Genomic DNA, 23,237 nt, shown 5'->3' with positions numbered 1-23,237 from the left:
TCTGCTGGCCTGCACCTGCTTTGAACAATGTGTTTGTGCTGTTTCTGAGTTCATGCCCTGGGGACTGAGCTTTCAGTACAGAGCACCTTTCCGGTAGCGCTCCACAGTTCCAGGTGGGGCCTTCTGTGTCCTTGTGAAATAGAAACTTTTAGGATGGGTGAGTGTTTCTCCCATTAATAAGAGTCCAGATCAGTTGGCTAGAACAGTTCTTTTCCAGATGTCATCCTCTGGGCATTTAACACAGCTCAGAGCATCACATTCACACCCCAGGATGCAGCCTCCACGCCCCTAGAGAGGCCCATGTTGCCCCCCTACACACACACGTAGATTTGTGATGTCCAGAACATCCATCATTTGGTTCCAGGGTCCACGCTCTGAAACTTGCTAAACCCTTGAAACCCAACTGAAGATGCCCTCAAACACCAGGAACCTCAGCAGGGCCAGTCAAGCCAGATGTGTTGCAACAGCTGTTGATTTTCATCAACCCCTTCCCTTCAGCTTAAAACGGCCATTTCAAGCTCTGTAGGAATCCAGGTTTCCTCTCTTCCAGGAGGCAACAGACAGATTTCTACCAGAGGGCTACCCTATCCCCTTGGATCTGGAGCAGCAGGCAGTAGAGTTTATGTCCACCAGTGCTGTGGCTTCCAGGTCTCAAAGGCAGAAGGTCAGTGTGATGCTAAGAACAATTGGGTTTGCCTTGCCTTCTACTGCAGAATCCTGGCCCATGGTTTTGGGGATGGAAAAAAAAAATTCTGTTGCAATATCGTTGTGTTCAGTTGGGTGGCAACTGTGGGCTTAATTGTTCAGGAAACAGTCCAAGGAGCCATGGATAAAAGTCAAAGTTTATCCAGGCCTCCATGGTCTTCGGAGCAAAGCAAGCCCAGTGCTCACGGTGAAAGCTTGGGGATTCGGGGATTGGTTTGGGTGTGCTGCTTGGGTCCAACGGGTTCGGGGGGAACGGGTGAGTCTCATCTCTTAAGACCAGCTGTTCTTTCCTTGAGCTGCTAAGATGCTCTGGACAGTTGAGAAGAAGAAGGGCATGTAAAGTGTAAGGTCTCTTTAAATGTCTCGCAAGACTCCTGAGCGTGATGAGATAGCACAGAACCAGTGTCTCATAGCCAGGGACTCCTTTTGTGCTGCTAGCATTTACCAAGCCTGTTCTTAGCCCCACGCTCAGTGCTTTCACTCGTTCCCTTAATTCTCATTATATCCCTGGGAGGTGGAAACTTAAATTTTGCAGACAAGGAAACTAGGGCTATGGAGCAAAGCCATACAAAGAGCCATACAAAGAGCGGTGACCCAGAGATTGAAACACAGCCACCAGACATCACGTCGAAACTCTGACCATGTTACGTTTACTCTTTATGAAAGTTTATTTTTTAATACCTAAAAAACCTAATGCTAATCCCCACACATAACTGAACATAAAAACAAAATTAAACTCAGCGAGGTAAAATAAAGACAAGCCTGTCAGATAAGTAGATTCTCAATTCTTTAGTAACTGTCCACAGTGTAGTCTGTAGAACTGCTGTTATAGCTCCACTGTGGATTTAACGCCACTAGCAAACACTGCCCTGCTACATAAACACACGGTTGTTGGATTTTGCAGTGTACTTCCTCTTGTTTTTGTGTTGACCAGCAGAATACCTTAAAATACTAGTTAAAAGTAGGGAAAATAAAGGTTTTCAGTCCAGAGTCTTTCACTGAGTCATTTTTCCTGCCCCATCTGTTAACAAAAAGAAGCTAGAGAGCAAGAATGAAATGTGCGTTGTTTACCAGACTGATCTGAATTCCAGATTGAAGAGAGGAATAAAGTGCAAGATTTGGTCTGTACCACAATTATTATTTTTTAAATTCCAATCTGTTTAGCCGCCCCTTGGAGCTGGCTTTTACATGGAACACCAAGAAGAGTGTCAGTTGTCACCTGACGCTGCCCAGAGGGCCCAGAGCAAAATGGCGCGCTAAGCACTGTGTTTTGCTAGTGAACTCTGATAGGGAATTGTTCCAGCCTCTCACTTCTTGGCGTTCCCCGCCGCTTTCTTCTTTATTCCAAGAGAAATGATAGAGGCAACTTGACATTCAAGTACCCTTTCGTTAGGGGGGGCTCCTGCAGACTCCAGGGCACAGCTGGCAATGTCTGGAGACATTTTTGGTTGTCACAACCAGGAGACTGAAGCAGGTGCTACTGACATCTGGTGGGTAGAGGCCAGGGATGCTGGTAGGTGTTGGGCAATGCACAGGACAGCACCTCCCCCACCGCCCACAACAAAGAATCATCTGTCCTAAAATGCCCATGCCGTGGCTGAGAGACAGTTCTCTAGGAAGGAGCTGTATAGATCCTCCCCCAAGGAAGAGCATCCCCTGGTTCCGGGTCATCACCCTTTAAGAAAGGTGGAGTTTCCATGCCCTGTCACCTGCATGATCCAGAGTGAGTTCAAACCCACATGGACGCTCACAGTCAGGACTGGAAGTGTTGGGGGTCTGCCTGCCAGGGTGTGAGCGTTGCTGACTCTGTCAGAGACATCTTACCATAGCCTGTCATCTGCTGTCATCCTTAACTCTTACTTACTGTCTTACAACTTAATGTTTCTGTGTATAGTCTCATTGTTCCCAGGATGTTACCTGGGAAGCTGTAGCTCAGGTAGACAGGAATAGATTCAGATTCACCCACAGCTTACCGCGGGTCTCCCTGTGCCAGGCCCTGTCCTGGGTGGCATCACGATGTCTTCCTTCTCACCTTGACTGTGCACACAAGCTTTCACTGTTCCTAGTACACAGAAAGTGTGGGCTCTGGGCCAAGGTTGCTTAATCAGAATCTGCTATTCCCTTAATTTTATGAAATGCTTCCACAAATATTCTCCCCGAGCACCCCCCACAAGCCTCCTCAGCCCACCCAGCGCAGCCCACCTAGTCTTCCCATTTTGCACACGAGGAGCCTGAAGCCCAGTGGTGCCTTGGGATCGCGGCCTCCCCCAGCCTGCTGGCCTCGGGTGGTTCCAGGTCTGTCTGCGCCATGGTGGCCCCTAACCCCTGATGCACAAGGAAGTGTGCAGGTGGATGCCCCTGCCTCTAAAGGCCCTGGCCTCGGGGTCCTGGTTCCTGGGCCTGCTTCTTCTGGGTGTCTCATTGTAAACTCTTGACTGCTGGCTGCGTTTTGTGAGAAGCCATGGTTTTAACAGCTGGAGAGTGGGGGGAATGCACAGCATTCAGAGGCCACTGAGTCAGGGAGTAGAATCTGCTGGAGCGTTAATGGGTGAAACCCGACTCTGCGGGGTGTCACGCCTCTGTTAGGAGCCCAGGGCAGCCTGGTTTGATCTCTCTGCAAATGACAGGAGAATTCTCTGTTGTGAAATACCTGCCACTTTGGAGGCCTCCCATCTTCAGGTCAGCCCCTTTCTCCCTAGCAAACCTGGGGACACATTTTCTTAAAACATTTCCGGCCTCCTCCCCGTTTCGTCATGCCGCCTGAGGAGTTCTGAGGTGCTGAGGTGGCAGTGTTGTGGCCATCGTCCTCTTGCCCAGCCAGCCAGTGTGGTTGTAGTCACGTTTGATGTCTGCACGGCACCATGATTCCTTCAGACTGAGGTTCCTCTGAGCCCCGTGTAGGCCTAGGCAAAGCAGAGCGCTCTTGCCTTGAGCTAGAGAAGCAAGTGCCTGGCCCTTGGAAACGGACGGTAAATAAAGGTGTCAGTTGGTAAAAAGAGAAAAATAAAGTGAGGGCAGAGACCCCCATGCTGGGAATGGGAGCATGGTATCCTGGTGCTCTACAGGGCACCTTTGGGGTAGTGCACCCACTGAGAGGAGCTAAATCAAGTCTCTGAAAGTCGTCCCACTAAAGGGACTAATGACTTCTTAATTCCATCTATGTGGTTTTTCTTTGATAGTCCCATGAAATCCACTATTTAAAAATTTAATTTAAAATGACGTTCCTCGTTATTTTAAAAGAACTAGTGTTCAGAATCATAATCACTTTATTATGTATCACTTTTTAATGTATAGTTTTAAATCTCCTTTTTTAAGAAATTATCTTCTTCTTGGTGGATTTTGTTTATATAGTCTCTGGAGCACAAAGAGCCCATAGGTGGGAGTTTTCCTCACATATACTACCCTTAATTTGCCCTGGGCAAGTAATTGATTCTACTTGAATAGATTATCCATTTTTGGATTTATCTATCTTAACAATTATTCTTGGTTTCCCTCTCCCTGCCAGCCAGCTGGGACCTGGGTTGTTGACCTCAGGGTCAGTGTAAGGAGTGTGTTTACCCACTGACCGTGGATTCAAGGGACCCCCCAGTCAAAGAGGAAAGACTTGGGTGTGGGAATGTGAATGCTGGGAGGTCCAGGGCTCTGTGTTTTTATTTTCTTCCTTGGTGAGCTTTCCTCAGGAGCAGAGATACTCTGGATGCTGTTAGCGGTTGTGGCAGGAGCAGTGCCTGAATTTCTGCTGTCTGTCCAGTTCCTCACCCTTTCACCCCAGGGCTTCCAGGTCCTTTGGGAGAGCCATCTCATCTCATTGAGAGGGCACTGCGTCTGCAGGTCAAATGTGGAAATCCAACAAGGAGTCCTGGAGAATGGGCTTTGAGCACTAATGCCTCTGACCAGTCTCACACAGCCCCCAGGACCTTGAAAGGCCTGGGGTTTCTCAGTTTGATTTCCTGGATAGACGTGCACAGTACCCAAGCATCCTACAGCCATCAGCAAATCAGTCCTCACTATACTTGCTGAGATTAGCAGTGATAGTTCCGTGTAGTGGAGGAGGAGACCCCGGGCGAGTCTGTCTCTGTCTAGGAAGGGACTTAAGAATACCTAAACTGCTTTTCTCCATCCAGCCCCTTCTTCTGCCCCAAGTCTGGCCTCTGTATCCTGATTGCAGTCCTTAGGGAAACAATTTGACTTAGTTTCTGCAGCAAGAAGCCCTTTCCAATGGCATCAATCTCAAAGTGGTCTACAGGAAATTTTATTTATTTCTTTTAAAAGTCACTCCCTTTAATCTCTCTTCTCCCTCCTTATGCTTAACATTTCCTTTCAGAACCTGAGCTGGCTGGAGGAGAAAGAGAAGGAAGTTGTCAGTGCCTTGCGCTACTTTAAGACCATTGTGGACAAAATGGCTATTGATAAGAAGGTCCTGGAGATGCTCCCAGGGTCCGCCAGCAAGGTGCTGGAGGCCATCTTACCCCTGGTGCAGAGCGACCCTCGAATTCAGCACAGGTGAGTTGCTGTGGGGTGTGTTACAGCTGTGGAGGCATAGCAGCACCTTGGTTTGGGGGCCATTCACACCCAACGTTTCTGCGAACAGCGAGGAGTGCCAGGAGGAAAAGGAGCCCTCCAGCCCCTGCCCCCAGCCTTGCCCCGTGGTCGCCACCTGGCTTTCTCCCAAGGTTGAGGTCACTGTTACTCACGAGGCCTCGACACTGAGGAAGCACACCACCGCTGCTGGGGGGTGGCCTCCGGGTAAGCCTGGGGTTCCTTTTTCATACTGGCTGGCTCATTGGCAATCATCCTATTGATTCGGACCCATTTTCCCCAGTTCCCTGTGTTAACCATAGTTTATTGTGACACCAAATCCTGCCAGTATTTAGCTGCTTAGAGATCTTGACCGCTTACATTATTAAGCCAAAAAAGGCAGAGAGGAATCCCAGTAGAGCATGGACTAGTGAAACCTCGAGTTGTATCAAGCCAGGTCCTCCCAGACGGTGGCTGGATTCATTGGAAGCCAGGTACGGGGATGGAGTCAGCTTTTGTTGGGTAGTGCTGCTTTTTTTGCTAGAGTTCATTTTCCTCTGAAAGGTTAGTCAGCGGCTTGCCTCTGTGTTTGTTGTTAACCACAGAAAGAAAAGCAGGATTGAATGTAATCTCCAGTGAGAGTCTTGCAGGAGCTTTCTCATGAGAGGCTGTCAGATGCCTGCTGGCTCTGTTTTCCTTCCCTGGTGCCTGTTGGGGATAAACATCTCTCTCTCAGTTCCCCAGGATGGTTTAGTGTCCTTGTAGCCCCACGGGGCTAAGCGTTCATGAACCGCTTTTGGACCTTGGCAATGAAGGGCATGATTTTCTTCTTTTGGGAGATAAAGCAAGCAGTATCTTCATTTCCAAGAAGCTACCTGCCCTGGGGTTTCTGCTGGGCCCTGTAGATTCTGCTGAGCCCTGTCTTCTGCTTCTGCTGGTGGTCTTCTGGCTGGAAGCTCACTGGAGCCAGTTGGTGGGGAAGGATACAGTGTTGATAGGGCTTTGCCCGGTTCTGTCTTCATTTTCCACAGTAGGCTGCCGTCATGTACCCAAGCCTCAGGGGCAGCCAGTTGCTTCAGTGCCTTGTTAGAGGCCCATGGAGGCCTCTGTGAGACAAGTGCTGTGCTTTCCCAGTAGGTCCCCAGTGCCCGGCTTGTGGACGGGCCCGGTGCGGCTCTCCTTGAGGGGAATGTGCCTAACAGTAAGCTGGTTTCAGGTGCATAGACAGCTTTCTGTGAAATGCTCTGATAGACTTCTCATGGGCTGGGCCCACCATGGGAGACTTCAGATCTGGTTGAAAACACCAACTCCCCCACTGTCTAACCAGGTGCCAATTTTATGGAAGGCGAGTTGCAAGAGAGTCACACTTACTAAACTTCCTGGGGGAGGAGACGCTGGGGCCAGACCTGAAGTCAAGGCAGGCGCTGGATGGGCACTGGGAGCAGGAGAAGACAACCAGAGGAACCAGGGCAGCAGGCAGGTGTGTCCCAGGAGGGAAGAGACTCACAGTTATGTGAGCAGAGTGTGACCACATGGGTGCCGACTGCTGGAGCCCCGCACCCACCACCTCGTGTGCCCCCCTCCCTGGGAGAGTCAGCATGGCCACCTTCACCAAGTCCTGTGAGAGCGCTGGCCCCGCGCTGCTGCCGAGCCTCACGCCCCCAAATGTCAGCCAACAGCTCTGCTGGGGAAGCTACTTTCTAGACATGCAAGCTCTGGGAGACTTGATCAAGTGATATGACAGTGGTCTGGGGTGTGTTTCTGTCCGTGGGGAGGTTTTATAATTACTTAACATCTATAACCATTTCCTTGAGGGGAAAAGAGAAATGCCTGGGTGTGGCCACAAGAAACAATGGTTTTTTCCCTTTCTTTTTTTCCTGGTAGTCCTTTGGTTAATACCATTTAAGGGATATTTTTCCTCCTGAAATTTTTCAAAAGCCAATTTATGATATTTTTATTGCTTTCCCTAACATGATCGAATATACTCCCTCAAATGTTTCTGTCAGCTTCCTTCCACCATCTCATTCCTCCTGGCACGGTTGTTGGTTACATGTGTGTTAGTTGCTCAGTCATGTCCAATTCTTTGCAACCCTGTGGACTGTAGCCCACCAGGCTCCTCTGTCCATGGGATTCTCCAGGCAAGAATACTGGAGTGGGTTGCCATGCCCTCCTCCAGGGGATCTTCCTGACCCAGGGATCAAACCTGCTTTTCCTGCATTGGCAGGTGGATTCTTGACTGCTGAGCCCCCCGGGAAGCCTGTTTGTTGGCTGGGAGAGTGTTATCCTGCCTGCTCTGTGGGTGGGGTTCCAGCAGGCAGACTTTTGGCTCCCCTTCTCCCCTTTTCCCAGGGCAGTGGTGACAGGCCTGTGAACAAGCAGCTGGCTGCTGCTTGTGGGCAATGAACGGAAGTGTGAGAGCAGGATCCCTGCTCGCCCTCCATGTAGACGGCTTTGCTCCATTTTGGAAGCAGATGAACTGGTCCTCTGGACATTTTTATGGTATAGGAACCTCCTTCCTTTTTTAATGTCCTTCCTGTTACATTTAGACACAGGACTATTCTTCCTCCAAGCTAATGATGTGAAGGGTGGACACAATTACCAGTATTTTTAGGTGATTTCAGGAAAATGTTAACATCCAGTGCAGGTAGGAATGAGCATCACGTAAAAGTGACCCCTCCCAGCTCTTTCATCTAATTATCACCAGGTGCTTTGGTGGCATCCGCTCAGGCGGGGCTGGGAGGCCAGTCTTTGTTTAAAAAGGCCTCATCTGGGAGGAGAGGCAGAACTGCTAGGAGCACCTTCCCTTTCAAGACCACATCACCTATGATCCAGCCCCCAGGAAAGTCTAAAAGTTTTGTTTTATTCTCCTAGTCGTCCTTCCTAAGAGAATAGGTGTTACATTGAATACTCTGCATTTATATTATCCTCTAAAGCAGCCAAACCCTGGCTTTCTTGCGGCTCCTATTTCACATTTCTTTTCTCCCTGTTGGAACACGCACGGGGTAGAGTGAACGGCAGAGTAGGAGACCAGTCTCCTGGAAATTCTCTTCCTCCTTATCTGATTCTGAAGAGCTTCTTGTTTGAGCCTTGTTTGGTTCAGGTGTGTGTGTTTTTTTTTAATGGCTTTATTTTTAGAAGCTGTTTTAATCATCTTACAATATTATGTATTTTTCTTACAATTATATCTGTGGAGAAAAAGCATACCTTTGGCTGCTAATATCAGCTTCTTTTTTTTTTTTTAATGGGGGAGGTAGCAGTCCACAAATTTTCTACACTTTTGGTCTTCTTCTATTGTAATACACAATATTAAAAGATAGAAAAATAATTCCTTCCATAAATCCTCAGGATAATTATCTTTAGTTATTTTAGAAATATGTGTAAGGTATAAAACATCTTCATTTTGGCCTCTACTCTACAATTGTTAGGGCCTCCGAAAGTACTTGGGGCTTGTTTTGTGTTGTTGCGAAGTTGATACCTCTGCCACCACCATGGGTCACCTCGCCTCTGACTTACCCTTCTTAAAGTACCCTTCATTAGTGCATTCCTCTGACTTCTCAACCATGGTTTATTGCAGGGGATGACAAAGCCAAGCCAATGTTAGAAGGAATTCTAGTACATTTCAGGTCTCTTTGAACTCATATTTAAAGGTTTTTCCTTGAGACTTCCCTTGTTGGAAATGGTGGTCCAGTGGTTAAGACTTCACTCATCTACTGCAGGGGGCACAGGTTTGATCCCTGGTCTTGGAACTAAGATACAAAAAAAAAGCTGTTCTCTAAAAGACCCTGCCTGCTAAAACCCCACAAACCTGTTGGCTCCTCATGACACATATGGGTTTTTACTTTCTTAACACCAGAAATGCTTTGTATTGGAGTACACCCGATTATTTGTGATAGTTTCAGGTGAACAAGGAAGGGACTCAGCCATACATATACATATATGCATTCTTCCCCAAACCCCCTCCCATCCAGGCTGAAGCTTAGGTTCTCAGTGTGTCATTACAGAAAGAATTCAGTGAGAGACAAAGTGAGAGGTGAAAAGTGAAGTTGCTCAGTCGTGTCCTACTCTTTGTGATTCCATGGACTGTAGGCTACCAGGCTCCTCTGTCTTCCAGGCAAGAGTACAGGAGTGGGTTGCCATTTCCTTCTCCAGGGATTCTTCCCGACCCAGGGATCAACCCAGGTCTCCCGCATTGCAGGCAGACACTTTACCATCTGAGCTACCAGGGAAGCCCAAGTGATAGGTAAGAAGTGGATTTACTTAGAAACACACTCCATAGAGTGTGGGCCATCTCGGAAGGTGAGAGCAGCCTATGAGTTTTTATCTAATTCAGAATAAGAAGTGTACAACACTCTGACTTACTCGGAGGAGAGGAAGGTGGGCCATTCCTTGAGAGACGTTATCTGAATCTCGTGGAAGATGTGAAGTTTGAAAAAGCACGTAAGCTCTCGTGGTGGGATTGTTATACGTTATAGTTGAGAAATGGAAAAAAACTTAGACCAGAATATAAAGCTCCACAAAATCTTCATCGGATGTAAGAAAATAGGTTCAGGGAGGAAAAGTGTATTTATTAACAGGAGGTGCAGATTTTATAGAAAGGACTGAGAAACCTGAGTCACTGAGAAACTAGGTCTGTGCTAAACAGAAGACTTAAAGTGATGGCCGTGCTTTGGAGTTTTAATATTCTCTTGAAAATCTCCTCCTGCCTCCAGCTCAGCCCTCTCCTCCTGCTACAGCCGAGTGTACCAAAGTCTCGCCAATCTCATCCGTTGGTCTGACCAAGTGATGCTGGAAGGCGTGAACTCAGAAGATAAAGAGATGGTGACAACTGTGAAGGGGGTCATCAAGGCCGTGCTGGATGGAGTGAAGGTACGTGCGGGTTCCCAGTGGGCCTTAGCAGGGACTTGGAGCTGCCTCACTGCCGGCTGTTGGTCTCACAAGAACTCGTTCCTGAACTCCTGAACATCGGAGTGAACCTCTTCCGGTGTCTGCTGTTGGGTGCCACTCTGTCTCACAGCTGTTTCTGTCTCTCTGGTGCACACGCTCTTACGGCCGCATCACCTTTGGTGGGCTGGGCCCATAGTTAGAAAAGCTGCCGGAGGCAGGCAGCCTGTCCTGGGCCTTGTGTTAAATCTGCACTGAGTCTTTATACTACAGCTCTGGCTGTGCACACCTGCCAGCTCGACAAAGGCTGGTGGAAACTGTTTTTGCATTGACTCTTAGCAAAACTCCCAGCATGTCAACTGCTACCGTTTCATATTCTAAGAACTTCTTAGAGTATGAAAGCAGGATTAGTAGAAAAGCAGGATTGAGACGAGTTAGAAGTAAAACTGAAATCTATGATGTAGTTTGTGAATTTACTACCCAGGGAAGTCAGAAATGGCATAATAGAAAATTATGAATCATTGTTAAGGTGGGAAGCAAAGTCCTTCTAAGGAAGGTTCTATGGTTCTGGAATTGGGGTCCAAGGGACAAACCCTAATTGAGAAAATAAGTTCCAGTGAATAAGGAGCAAGGCAGAATGTAGGGCAGAAAACAGGTGGGAGCCTGCAGGTCAGGACGAGGGCTGTGAGCGGTGAGCAGGTGTGGACCCTGCTGTTAGACGAGGCTGTGTGGTATCGTGGAAGGAGGGCTAGGCTGGAGCCCAGTTAGATTTCACACCCGCGTTCACCTCAACTTACCAGTCTGTGAACTGGAGCAATTTCCTCAAGTGCTCTGAACCTTAGTTAACTCATCTATAAAACACATGTAGTTATGGCACCCTATATCATGGGGCTGTAGGAAGGATTAAATTATTTAATGCATGTAAAGCTTTTAGAACTATGTCTGGCATGCGAAGCACTCAGATCTTAGCTGCTGTTTATTATTAATTATGTGGTGCTAGAAGTGCACTTTGCAAATAGACCTCTTGGCTTGAAAAACTGTGGTGTTCTCCTCTCTAGACCCTCCTGTCCAAAATGGCGGCCGGGGTACTTACTCTAGGTCCAAAGACTTCCTTCCCCATTCAACCATGCTACTAGACTCCTAAAAGCTGCCTCCTTGGACAGGTATTCCCCAGAAGCTCTGGAGAGTAGAGTAAGGACCCCCTGATGGGTAGAAATTACAAATGGAAGGCTGAGAAAGTGTTACTTAACATTCCACACTGCTCTGGAATGAATATTGGAGAAGGAAATGGCAACCCACTCCAGTGTTCTTGCCTGGAGAATCCCAGGGACGGGGAGCCTGGTGGGCTGCCGTCCATGGGGTCGCACAGAGTCGGACACGACTGAAGCGACTTAGCAGCAGCAGCTGGAATGAACCGTGTGGACTGGGGTGATCTGGGTGGCTCCCTGCTCTGTATGAGCAGGGCTGCTCTGTCTTCGGGGACTTCCTGGAGCTTACTCAGAGGCAGGCGGGACTGGACACCATCACAGCATCCTCTGAGAGTTCCCAGTCTCTTCATCCCCAGAACAGTTAGGCCCTACACCACCAGCTTTGGCCATGAAACCTACAGAGGCAGACCACGGTCGCTGCTGTGTAGGGCCTGGTGTCGCTCTCCAGACCTGGCACCTGGTCACACATTCTCCTGTGCAGGCCTCCTGGTCACTCTCTGAGGTCAGCAGGACAAGTGAGATGTGACCAGGGCCACAGTTCGCCATCAGGGTGTGTGCACCTCTGCCTCGCCTCGCCTCTTCCTGTTCAGGCTTCTGGAAATGCTATTATTGACAAGTGTTATTTCTCAGGTGACATTGTTAACGTTTCCTTCTACTGCATGATTATAATAAGATGTTTAAAACAAGTCAGAACGTCACAAATACAAGAGTTTCCAGGCATGAAGCTTTGTGACATTGCCAAGTGGATTTTCTTTATGGGATCATGAACACGCCACTGTCAGTTGAAAAGTTGTCTAAAAGAAAATTTATCGGGTTTTTTCAGATTGACCAGGATGAGAGAGGGGAGGGAGCAAGAAAGAGACACCTGTTGATTATGAGCCTGTCAGTGTCTGAACTTTTACACAATTGTCCCTAAAATATTTTAAGCAGAACAGAGATTCTCTCAGTGAGGAGCTCGGGAAATTTAGATTTGTTTCTTTTATTCAGGAAGCCATTAGTGAGAATCTCCTGTGTGCTGGGCAGTGTGGTGGAATTAGGAAGATAGTGATAAAACTGGCACAGTCCCTGACCTGATGGAATTTACAATCTAAAGGTGGAAAGGGCAACAGCCAAAGACCCGTAATTGTATAATTAATTGTAATAGGAATGGGGCTATAGAGGAAAATGGGCATGAGGTCTTACTTGGGTCTTGGGGACCTTCATTTTTCAGGGTGATCAGAGATGCTTCCCCAGGGATGCTCCCAGGCAGGCTGAAGCCTATAGGATGAGCAGGAGCTGGCCTGCGTCACCAAGGGATATCTGTGGTTGGAGTCAGTCAAGACAGCAGGGACAATCTGGAACCTGTGGTGCTGGCAATTGTTGTTAAGGTCTAAGTTGTCATAACACTGACAGTTGACTCCCCACTTAACTCAAAGGCCCTCTCTTCCCATTTGCTGTAGGAACCACCTCCAGCCCAGGACTTGGCTGTTGGAGGACTGCGTTTCTTGAGGTCAAACAGATACACAAGTTTGTCCTTTCAAAACCAAGACCCCACCTCTTCCTTGTTTTGCCTTTCCAGCATTCCTTCTCCTCTCAGGTGTACAGCTTCTTACCCGTCTCTCTAGACTCTGCTCTACCTCTTTTCAGATCCTCTTGGATCTCCCTGCTGAGTCCTCCAGCTTCTCCAACAGCACACACGGACATTTAGTTTTTTGATTGAAGGAAAGAAAAAAGCTGCCTTCTTGCACTGACCTGGGGGAAAAACTTTGGAATACCCACAGTTCTGTCCTTTGACAGTCACCAACCAAAACTGTTCTGTACCAGACTCACCTTGAATAAGGTGAATATTTTGAAAGAAATATTTTCCTGACTGTATGAGCTACGGGTAGATTTGACTACAAGTAAATCCAAAATAATCCTGGCTTCAAGAGGTAGAACTTTATTTCTCCTTCATGTGTAAGATGCCTAGTGATAGGCACTCCAAGGCCAGTGTGGCATTTTCACAGACTGGCCAGGATGTGCTCTCCTGTTCTGCTTTCTCATCATCTTAACACACAGATTCCACTTCATGGTGCAGAATGGCTGTTCAGTCTCCATCAGTTACAAGTACTAGCAAGGAGGAAAAGAGAATAGGAAGTTGTGCCTTCTCTATTTGCTGGTACTTACTCCAAGGCCTCACAAACTCTCACATTTTATTGGCCAGAACTTAGTCATGTGCCCGAGTGAAATTCTGTTAACAAAGAAGAGCAGATACCGTGGGGCACCTGGCTGTCTCTGCCACACTGACATTTAAGATCAGCCATCACTTTTATTCCCTGTTCAGCCTATTTTAAAATTTTTTATTATGACAAAGTTTAGACATTTGCAAAAAGAGAACAGTGTAATGAAGCCTGATCTCAGAGCTTCCATGGTTGGCCAGTCTTGTTCCTTCCAGACCTCTTCCTGCCCCTCTGGTTTATTTGGAAGCGAATTTTAGACATCCTAACATCCGTTCCTCTGTAAATACCTTAGCACATAGCTTCAGAGCAGGGCACTTTTTTGCGAAGGGCCAGATAGATGTTTTAGGTTTCTGGGGCTGTGCTTGGTCTTTGCTGCATGTTGGCCTGGTGCGTAGTCTTTGTTTTTTGTTTTAATTTCATTTTTTTTAAAAAAGCATTTTTACCTTGAGAGCCTTACAGAAGTGTCAGGGTGTGTAATTTCCTCGGTTCTGTCTCATCACAACAAAAATTTGACGCGATGCACGTTAAAGCCCTCAGCGTGTCACAGCTCTCCGACAGTGTTATAGCTCTGTGTTACAGCGCAGTTTTATTTAGAAAATAAAGGAAAATACATCCTCGAGACGTGAGGGCATGCGGACCCAAAAGACGCCAAGAAAAGAGAAAAAGAGTGTGCATGCAGAGGAGAAAGACAACCCCCCCCACACCCTTTGGCTCCTCCTTTTATATGTTTTTTCCCTCCCCCGGGTCTGCCCTATGTAAATTGGGCTAGCCAGGAGCGCTGATCTACCTGAGGTCCTCACTCCGTCAGTCGGACCTTCCTTTGTTCTATTTTCACCACCGCCATTCTGGACTCCTTTGTCCTATGCTAACTACCTAACAGAAGCAAGCCCTTGGCTGGATTTGGCCTGCAGGGAGTAACTTGCTGTTTCTAAACAGTTTGTTTTTCAATTTCATATCCAAATAAATTCCACACACTGTTATTCATTAATAGGTGTCTAAAGTTCTCCCTTCTCTGTAGTTTTATCCTTGCAGCTTATTTGTGTGTGTTTAAGGAAGGGTTGTTTCTCCTGAGAGTCTCCCATACTCTGGCTTTGCTGATTACATCTTTACAATATTATTTAACATGTTCCTCTGTCTCTCGAGGGCTTCCCTGGTGGCTCAGATGGTAAAGAATCTGCCTGCAGTGCAGGAGACTTGGGTTCGATTCCTAGATCAGACAGATCCCCTGGAGATGGGAATGGCTACCCACTCCAGTATTCCTGCCTGGAGAATCCCATGGACAGGGAAGCCTGACGAGCTACAGTCCATAGGGTCGCAGAGTCAGACACAATTGGGCGACTAACGCTTTCACTTTTCTTTCTGTCCCTTGAATTTCCTGGAAAACTAGGCTGAATCAGATTCAAGTTTGTGTATTTAGAAGAATGTTTCTTGGGTGCTGCCCTGCAGTTCCTTCTAGAAGCATCTTTCCCTTTTTGATGCTAATAGCCGTTGATAGTTATTGCTTAGATGGTTCATTCCCTGGGGTTGCTAAATGGCAGCATTCTAATTCTTCCTGCCTTCCCTTCCTCATTCCTTAGCAGGAATACTTTGAGAGAGACCTCCCCTTGTCAGTCATGGTTACCCTGTGTTATAATTCCCAGAGAAGAGGCAGGATCAACGCTCAGTTCCTTTCTTTACTTACGGGTTATCAGAAAGAGTGTTTCTCAGCTTCCTCTACCATGACCCGTGGATTGAGATTTTTACTGGAACATTCTGAACGCAGGCGTATAAGCACACTGTGTCCAGCCCACTGCACGTAGGACCTGTAGTGGTGTTCCCGTCCCGTCTTTGAGCAGTGACAGCTTCTTCACATTGTTTCCTGAGTTCATTTTGACGTGATCCCAGAAGTCTTTGATAGTTTTCTCACTTTGGGGTATGAAAAGATGTTCTGGGTTCATCTTGTAGACTTGTGTGTGAATGTGGTAATAACTTTATTGAGACATAATGCCTCCACCGTACACTTCACCCATTTAGAACGGACAATGTAGTGATTTTTAGGATCTTCTCTGCATCGTGCAGCCAACTCCACAGTTGATTTTAGACCGTTTTCATAGCTTCAGAAAGGAACCCCACATCCTTTGTACTGTCCCCAGACCCTGCCCTTGTTCTCTCCATCCCCCCAGCCTTTGGTAACTGCTAGTCAACTTTCTGTCTCTGTACATCTGCCTCTTCTGAACACTTTACATGTATAAATAGACTCATGTACTATACCGTTTGGCCTTTTGTGATTGGTCCTGTCACTTAGCATCATACTTTTGAAGTTCATCCATGCTGTGGCGTGTATCAGTACTTTATCTCTTTCTTGCCAAACTGTACTCCGTTGCATGGATACACCACATACTATTTATTCATGGACATACGGACGTCTCAGTTGTTTCTACCTTTTGGCAGTTTGGGGTGATGCTGCTGCTGCAGACACTCAGGTATAAGTTTTTGTGTGGGTTGTTGTTGCTCAGTCGTGTCTGACTGTCTGTCTGGATATATGTTTTCATCTCTCTTGGGTATACGCCTAAGACTGCAAGGGCTGGGCCATATCGTAACTCTGTGTTTGATCTCGTAACAGACCACCATACTGATCTCTAAAGCAGATCTACCGTTGTACGTCACCACCAGCGATACTCGGGGGTTCCAGTTTCTCCACGTCCTCACCGCACCTGTCACCATGGGCTTCTTTGACACCACTGCCTAGTGGGCTTGCAGCAGTTCCTCACTGTGCTTTTGCTTTTCATTTCCCTGATGGCTGATGATGATGAGCATCTCTCCCTGTGCTTACTGGCCTTTAGAGAAACGTTTATTCAGATCTTTTGCTTATTTTCAAATTGTGTTATTTATCTTTTTTTTATTATCATTATTATTGAGTTGTAATCACCTAGTACATTTCTTCCCACCAACCTGGTATCAGCCAGATTCCTTTAGAGAGCTCTGGTCCCCTTTCTCGGGGAATGGTGTTCAGAGATCTCATTCCACAGTTCCTCGTTGCTCCTAACTGACCACGTGCTAGTTTCTTTAAGAGAAAACATGTTCTGAGTTTATTCTGATAGTTCCAGTTCACTTCCAGGACCACTGGAGTTTTAACTTACTGTCATCAAGCTTATATCTTAATTTCCTTCCTCCCACTCTGAAAAATCCGAGTTTTCAAAAATATCAACGTAATGACTCACTTGTCTTTTTCAGAACACAAACACAGTAGTCTCAGAATAACAGCAACCTCCTCCATCAGCATGAGTATTAGAAATTATTAAAGATATGTCAGAGTTATTTTTTACCTTCAGGTTATCCGTCAATTTGCAGTTATTTGAAATCGTTCTTCTTTGTGTGGCCATAGGGCTACATGGTCTGTCCTATGTACCTTCTATTTGCGTACTTCCTGTGTGCAGTATTCTTAGTATTCATTGCGTTATGGAAGCGGAGAAAGAGAGGAAAGGGGAAAGAGGAAGACGACAAGGTACGTATAGAAGGAAACTGCTGTGTAGGAACTGTGTGATGTACTTTCATAAGTCAGAAAAGGCATCATGCTGCTATTTCAGGTTCATTTCAGGTTCATACACTCCGCGTTTGGGGGTGTTTTGTGGGTATGTTTTTTAAATTACAGGGTATCTTAAAGTAAGATAAGCCCTCCCCAGTCCACTCTCTGAGCAGTTCACCAAGTATTTTCTCTAGTAGACCTGCTGACATGAACACTGCACTGAACATTTACTGCTTTTTCCTTCTCACGGGTGTTGGGTGTGGAAGGACTTCCTATCCAGCTAGAAGTTGTAGCAGCAGCAGCTCCTTTGGGGCTGTGATAACACTCTGCTTAGTTACAGTCAGGGGAAGGGCTTTCAGTGATAGAGTAAGCTTGTTCAGGGCCTTTTTGGGATGACTCCTGAAAGCTTTATTGAAGACACAAGTGCTCAGTTTCTCAGTTACACCCCTTCCCCATGCCGGCCTGGCCCCGCCTCTGGGCTGATGGAATCTGAGCTCTCCTCTGGCTGCCTTGTGTTGAAGCTGCTATGAACTCCAGAAGCAGCCTTCGGGAGTCCCCTGCCAGCCCACTGCCCACGGGCACCTTGTGCTGAGCACGGACGGGAAGGAAGACACTTCCTCTGCTCTGTTGACGCCACGCCCCACTTAGGCTGGGGCGAGGAAAGTCCCTTTGTGTCACCGTGGAAGTCTCACAGGGTCTGGGGCGCCCTGTGATGGCGTTATACCTCTGTAGTTACAGGAAGCTCCCCAGTGGCCTGCGTCCAGCGGACAGCTCACCAGTAGAGGGGCTGTGTTGTGGCCGTAAGCTCACGGCCCGGCGGAGACAAAGATGTTGACAGGTCGGGACGTGGCCTGAGCAGAGCAGCAGGCCCCCGGCTGCAGAGGAGGGCGCTTGCCAGCTACAGCATGTTTTCTCCCCATGTGAGCCCGGAGGGCTTGGCCTCCCCATGCACAGCCCACATGCCCTCTGCCAGGCAGAGACCAAGAAGGTGAGAACAGATAGGAGTGTGTCTTACCTGAGCCCTGAACCGAGGGTCATTTCAGATGGAAGCATCTCTGTGATCACTCAGTATGAATAAAATGAACCTAGAAATGAAGCATTATGTATTTAGAAAGGAACTTTTCCAAATACCTTCTGGCTTTTGGAAACTGCTTTTCTGTGAACCGGCAGTTGTCTGATGCACAGCCGCCAGCTCTGGACCCAGTCTCAGTCGTCTCTCAGTCTCTCCTAACCTGTGCGTAGGAGGACCAGAAAGTCTGACGTCCTCCCAGAAATCTGGCTTCAGTGGAGGGCATAGGGCTTTCATTGGGGTTGAGGGTGTTGGGACAGTTGCCAAGGACGCGCCCATTCTAAGGGCACTCTTACTACCTGTGAGCATGAAGGCCTACTGGCCAGCCTGTCTGGGCTGGAGGGCATGGTGACCATGCCCCTCACCTGCGGCTCTGGGCCTGGGCCTGGCGGGGTGGGGGCCGGGGGCGCCAGGCTCTGCCTTGGTCTGGAATGCGGGTGCACACTTGCACACGTGTGCTATCTTCAATGATTCTATTGCTGTTGTTCATTAGTTGGCTTCGCACAGCTGCTTCTCCAGAAAGATGGCCTTCTAATTATAGTTGCTCAAGAATTAGTGGAATGTTTTCCTGCCTCGGCAGATGCGAGTGTACACACTTCTGTCTTCCCTTGCCCTGCTCGTAAAGAGCATGAGCATGAGTGTGGGGCTTCCAAGGACTCCCCCTGATGCTGCACCCCCAGGGTAAACTGCCTCCCCCATCCCTCTACAGGTGACAGGATGCGGGGGGCTGCCTCCCTCTTCTGATTGCATCAGCCCTTGGCTCTGCACCTCGTCTGTAATCACCAGCCAGGTAGCTGTTCCTTCAGCATGTGGGGGGTCATGTTTAACTTGTAGATGGTGGTTAACGGCCAAGGCAGACCTTCTCCTCTCTTCTCCCAGTCCTTGACTGTGGGCGGCCGCCACCCTCCTCATCTCTCCAGGAACAGGCATCGACTGTGGCAGAGTGGGGTGACACTGACTATGATTATATGGAGTATGCCTGTTTTCTCTTTTAATTGGTATTTCAGAATTACTATATGTTCACTGTAGCAAATTAAGAAAAAGCAGAGAGGCAAAAGCAAGAGAATAAGGGGTGTTTCACAGCCATCTTTTTTTCCATACATGTGTTTTTGGTTGTGTTTTGTTTCCAAAACATACTGTGTGTCCACCAGTGTACCATCTGGTGGGTTCTTTTCCACTTAACATTGTATTGTCTTTCCACACTATCATATATTCTTGTTCTGAGTTTTCTTAATAGTAGTATAATGGTCCATTGTTTGATTCTATCATAATTTATGTAATCAGTACCTAGTTCAGTTCAGTCACTCAGTTGTGTCCGACTCTTCCAGACCCCCAGGCCTCCCTGTCCATCACCAACTCCTGGAGTTTACCCAAACTCATGTCCATTGAGTTGGTGATGCCATCCAACTATCTCATCCTCTGTCGTCTCCTTCTCCTCCTGCCCTCAATCTTTCCCAGCATCAGGGTCTTTTCAAATGAGTCAGCTCTTCGCATCAGGTGGCCAAAGTATTGGAGCTTCAGCTTCAACATCTGATCTCGCTTAGGATGGACTGGTTGGATCTCCTTGCTGTCCAAAGGACTCTCAAGAGTCTTCAACACCACAGTTCAAAAACATCAATTCTTTGGCACTCAGCTTTCTTCACAGTCCAACTCTCACATCCATACATGACCACTGGAAAAACCATAGCCTTGACTAGACGGACCTTTGTTGACAAAGTAATGTCTCTGCTTTTTAATATGCTGTCTAGGTTGATCATAACTTTCCTTCCAAGGAGTAAGCGTCTTTTAATTTCATGGCTGCAATCACCATCTGCAGTGATTTTGGAGCCCCCCAAAATAAAGTCTGACACTGTTTCCCCATCTATTTCCCATGAAGTGATGAGACCGGATGCCATGATCTTCGTTTTCTGAATGTTGAGCTTTAAGCCAACTTTTTTACTCTCCTCTTTCACTTTCATCAAGAGGCTCTTTAGTTCTTCGCTTTCTGCCATAAGGGTGGTGTCATCTGCATATCTGAGGTTGTTGATATTTATCCTGGCAATCTTGATCCCAGCTTGTGTTTCTTCCAGCCCAGCGTTTCTCATGATGTGCTCTGCATATAAGTTAAATAAGCAGGGTGACAATATACAGCCTTGACGTCCTCCTTTTCCTCTTTGGAACCAGTCTGTGTTCCATGTCCAATTCTAACTGTTGCTTCCTAACCTGCATCAGTACCTAGTAGTGAATATTTAATTCTGGAATATTGACTAGTCTGATTTTATCTGTGACATAGAATGCTGCAGTGACCATTCTTTGTGGCTTAATTTTTTTACATATCCATGTTATTTTCCTTGGGTTAAATTGTTATAAAATATATGCAGATATTTAAGGCTTTTGATGTGAACTGACAAGTAGTCATCTTTTAGAAAGACTCCCCAAATCATTTCTTCCCTCTATCATGGAAGTCTGGAAGTTTCTGCTTTTATTACCATCGGAACTGGAGAACTTCTAATGATTATTGACCATTGGTTTTTACATTTGTAAATTTCTTTGGTATTTTTTTTGGTGTGTTCACCTTTTTTCTAGTTTTTGTGTTTTTTCAAAGAATGCTTGTTCCATGAAGGAAATGAATACCATGAAGGGTATTAACTCTTTGCCTTCGCATACTTGTTGCGGTTGCTGGGCAATGCGTTTTTAGTTGGAGAAGCTTTGCAGTCTGATCTAGGGGCACACTGCCATGTTGCCCCACTTTCTTCCATTGCTGCCTCCTCTGTAATTTTAGAAATAGTTGTTCATGATGAAAGCCTGAACTTCTCCTGAGACACAAGAAGGTCCTGCCCAGGAGTGCATCAACAGGAGAATGGATGAAGGAATTGGTTTATCCATACACTGGAATATAACTCGGCAACAGAAGGATCACACACAGACACGGCCATTTACACTGAGCAAAAGAAGACGGGCGAATAGAGACAGAGAGTGGGTTGGTGGCTGTGAGGGGCCCCGAAAAGTGCAGAGTTTCTTTGGAAGTAATGACGAGCCCCGAGGTTGATTGTGCTGATGGTGCCCAACACTGTGGACAGACTAAAACCCGCTGGATTGCACGCTTTAAATGGCTGGATTTTATGGCATAAAGCTGTTCAGAAAAAGGTAGACGCAAAAGTACATATTGTGCGGTTCCACTTACATCAAGTTTTAGGCAGAAGTGATCCAAGAAACAGAAGTGAGAAAGTAGTCAGTTGAGGTGGGGCAGATAGACTAGAGAGAATGGTGGAAACATTTTGTTTTTTGTTTTTTGTTTTTTTAAATTATTTATTTGGCTGTGCTGGGTCTTAATTGTGGCATGTGGAATCCAGTTCCCTGACCAGGGATCGGACCCTGGTCCCCTGCATTGGGAGCACAGAGTCTTAGCCACTAGACCACCAGGGAAGTCTCTCATTCTGTATTTTTTGAGTGGGTCTTATATGGAATATGCAGCCATAAAGGTCATCAAAGTCAGGGGAAATGCATTCTCATTGAAAGAAAACCAAGTAAACCCTAATTGCCTTTTTTTTTCTCCTATTAAAAAAACTTATTTTCTGAAGTCATTTCTCTGATAGGTGATAAGCCCTGAACTTTCTGTCAGGTGACAAAGATCCCCACTCATCATCTCTGGGTACCCACAGATGCTGCACCCACAGATAGCTCACTCTGGGAAACCACCTTACCCCAGACCACAAGCTTAATCGTTAGTAGGCAGCATCCTGGCTTCAGAGAATTCAGAGCAGGTCTTCTCCACAAACCAACTGGGAGTCACTGCCAGGAGTTTGTGTGATGAATTTAGTCATTCTGAGACAGTGGGCTGGTCATTTCCCCCTTCCAAGAGGAAGTGTCTTTATGCATGCGAAACTTCTCTGCGCGCTGTGGAGGTGTTTTGGGCGGGTAGGACATGTTTTGGGAAGTCATGAAGATTACCTGAGTCAAACAATACTCGCCCATAGGGTGAGTGGGGACTCTGGGCGGTGGAGGGCAGACAGCTGGCCCACCTTGTCAGGACATTCAGCGTAGGAGCTCTCCTCGTGTCTCACCTCGTTTCTCTTGTGTGGGGGTAGGAGCTGGTCAGACTCACCATCGAGAAGCAGGGGCATCCGTCTCCAACAAGCCCTGTGAAACCCAGCTCCCCAGCCTGCAAACCTGACAGGTGAGTGCTGACTAAGCCCTCCAGGGGTTGCGGTCTCGGTCGGTGGACACTTGAGAAAGAAGGGAGCCCCCGCCAGGCAGACCGTGTCCTGTGAGGCCCGTGGTCCCTTTTCAGTGACCTCTGGGTAAGAGCCCAGATTACCATGAAGTGTGTGTAGCTCACACCTATCTTGAATGATTGCCTGGTCTCAACATGGTCTTCTCCCAGGACACCATGTGATGTGCAGAGTGACCCCACCTACACTCTTCTTGACCTGCTTCCTCCCATGATGAGAAACAACTTTGACAGATTGGGTTTTTAGGGGTTTGGCTTGAGAGCATTACTGAGGGTGATGTGGACAGTTTAAGGCCTTGCAATAATTTCTACTCGCAGCCCCTAGTGAAAATAATAACACCTTCATTTGGGGGCATTTTCGAGCATCGCGCAGTCCAGAGATCCCTCTCACAGATAAGGAGACAAAGGTGCAGACTCAGGGGCCGTGGCCAAGCTTCCATGGGTGATCGAACTGGACTTGAAACCCCATCTCTGCCATGGAGCCCAGGGCATAGTGTCAGCTCTGTGTCCTGGGCCCCTTGGACACTTCCCTGCCCTGGTCACATCCTGATACTCTCAGGGTCTGTGCTTTCCCTGGGGCCTTCTGTAACCCCGAGTTCTCCTCAACCCTCCAGCCAGTCTGAGCTCCCCCTGACGGATCGAGAGATGGAGATACTAAACAAGACGACCAGCCTGTCACAGTCAACCGAGGGGCTCCAAGACTCGATGGACGAAGAGGTTGCACCCCCCAAGCCCCCCTTACCTGGCATTAGGGTGGTTGATAACAGGTACTTTCTATTTTTCTAGCTCTCTCATCTATTTCTGTTGTAATCTCACAAACGGATGGTGCCAGCCAAAAAGAAGATGGTGCCATTAGGGGAAGAACTTGCTCTTCAGGCACACTGGTGGTTTGACCTTCCTCAGGACGCTGTCTCCAGAGGACAAGAGTCCGGCCCGGTGCCGG

General features: G+C 47.4%; 1 protein-coding gene across 27 annotated transcripts in view; it reads left to right on the top strand.

The window, feature by feature from the left end:
* The window catches only part of RAPGEF1 (Rap guanine nucleotide exchange factor 1), a 136,990-nt gene that overhangs the window by 71,867 nt on the left and 41,886 nt on the right, over positions 1 to 23,237 (top strand). For 21 of the 27 annotated variants that reach the window (XM_061433906.1, XM_061433905.1, XM_061433921.1 and 18 more), the window contains 5 exons: positions 551 to 664; positions 5,030 to 5,208; positions 9,933 to 10,089; positions 22,152 to 22,240; positions 22,909 to 23,061. In XM_061433906.1, the coding sequence (XP_061289890.1) occupies positions 551 to 664; positions 5,030 to 5,208; positions 9,933 to 10,089; positions 22,152 to 22,240; positions 22,909 to 23,061 (692 nt within the window). The other 6 variants (XM_061433915.1, XM_061433924.1, XM_061433902.1 and 3 more) reach the window with 4 other exon arrangements.

The sequence above is a fragment of the Bos javanicus genome, chromosome 11 (assembly GCF_032452875.1).
Source record: "Bos javanicus breed banteng chromosome 11, ARS-OSU_banteng_1.0, whole genome shotgun sequence".
NCBI classification, from domain to species: domain Eukaryota; kingdom Metazoa; phylum Chordata; class Mammalia; order Artiodactyla; family Bovidae; genus Bos; species Bos javanicus.
This window is presented reverse-complemented; position numbering and strand designations above follow the sequence as displayed.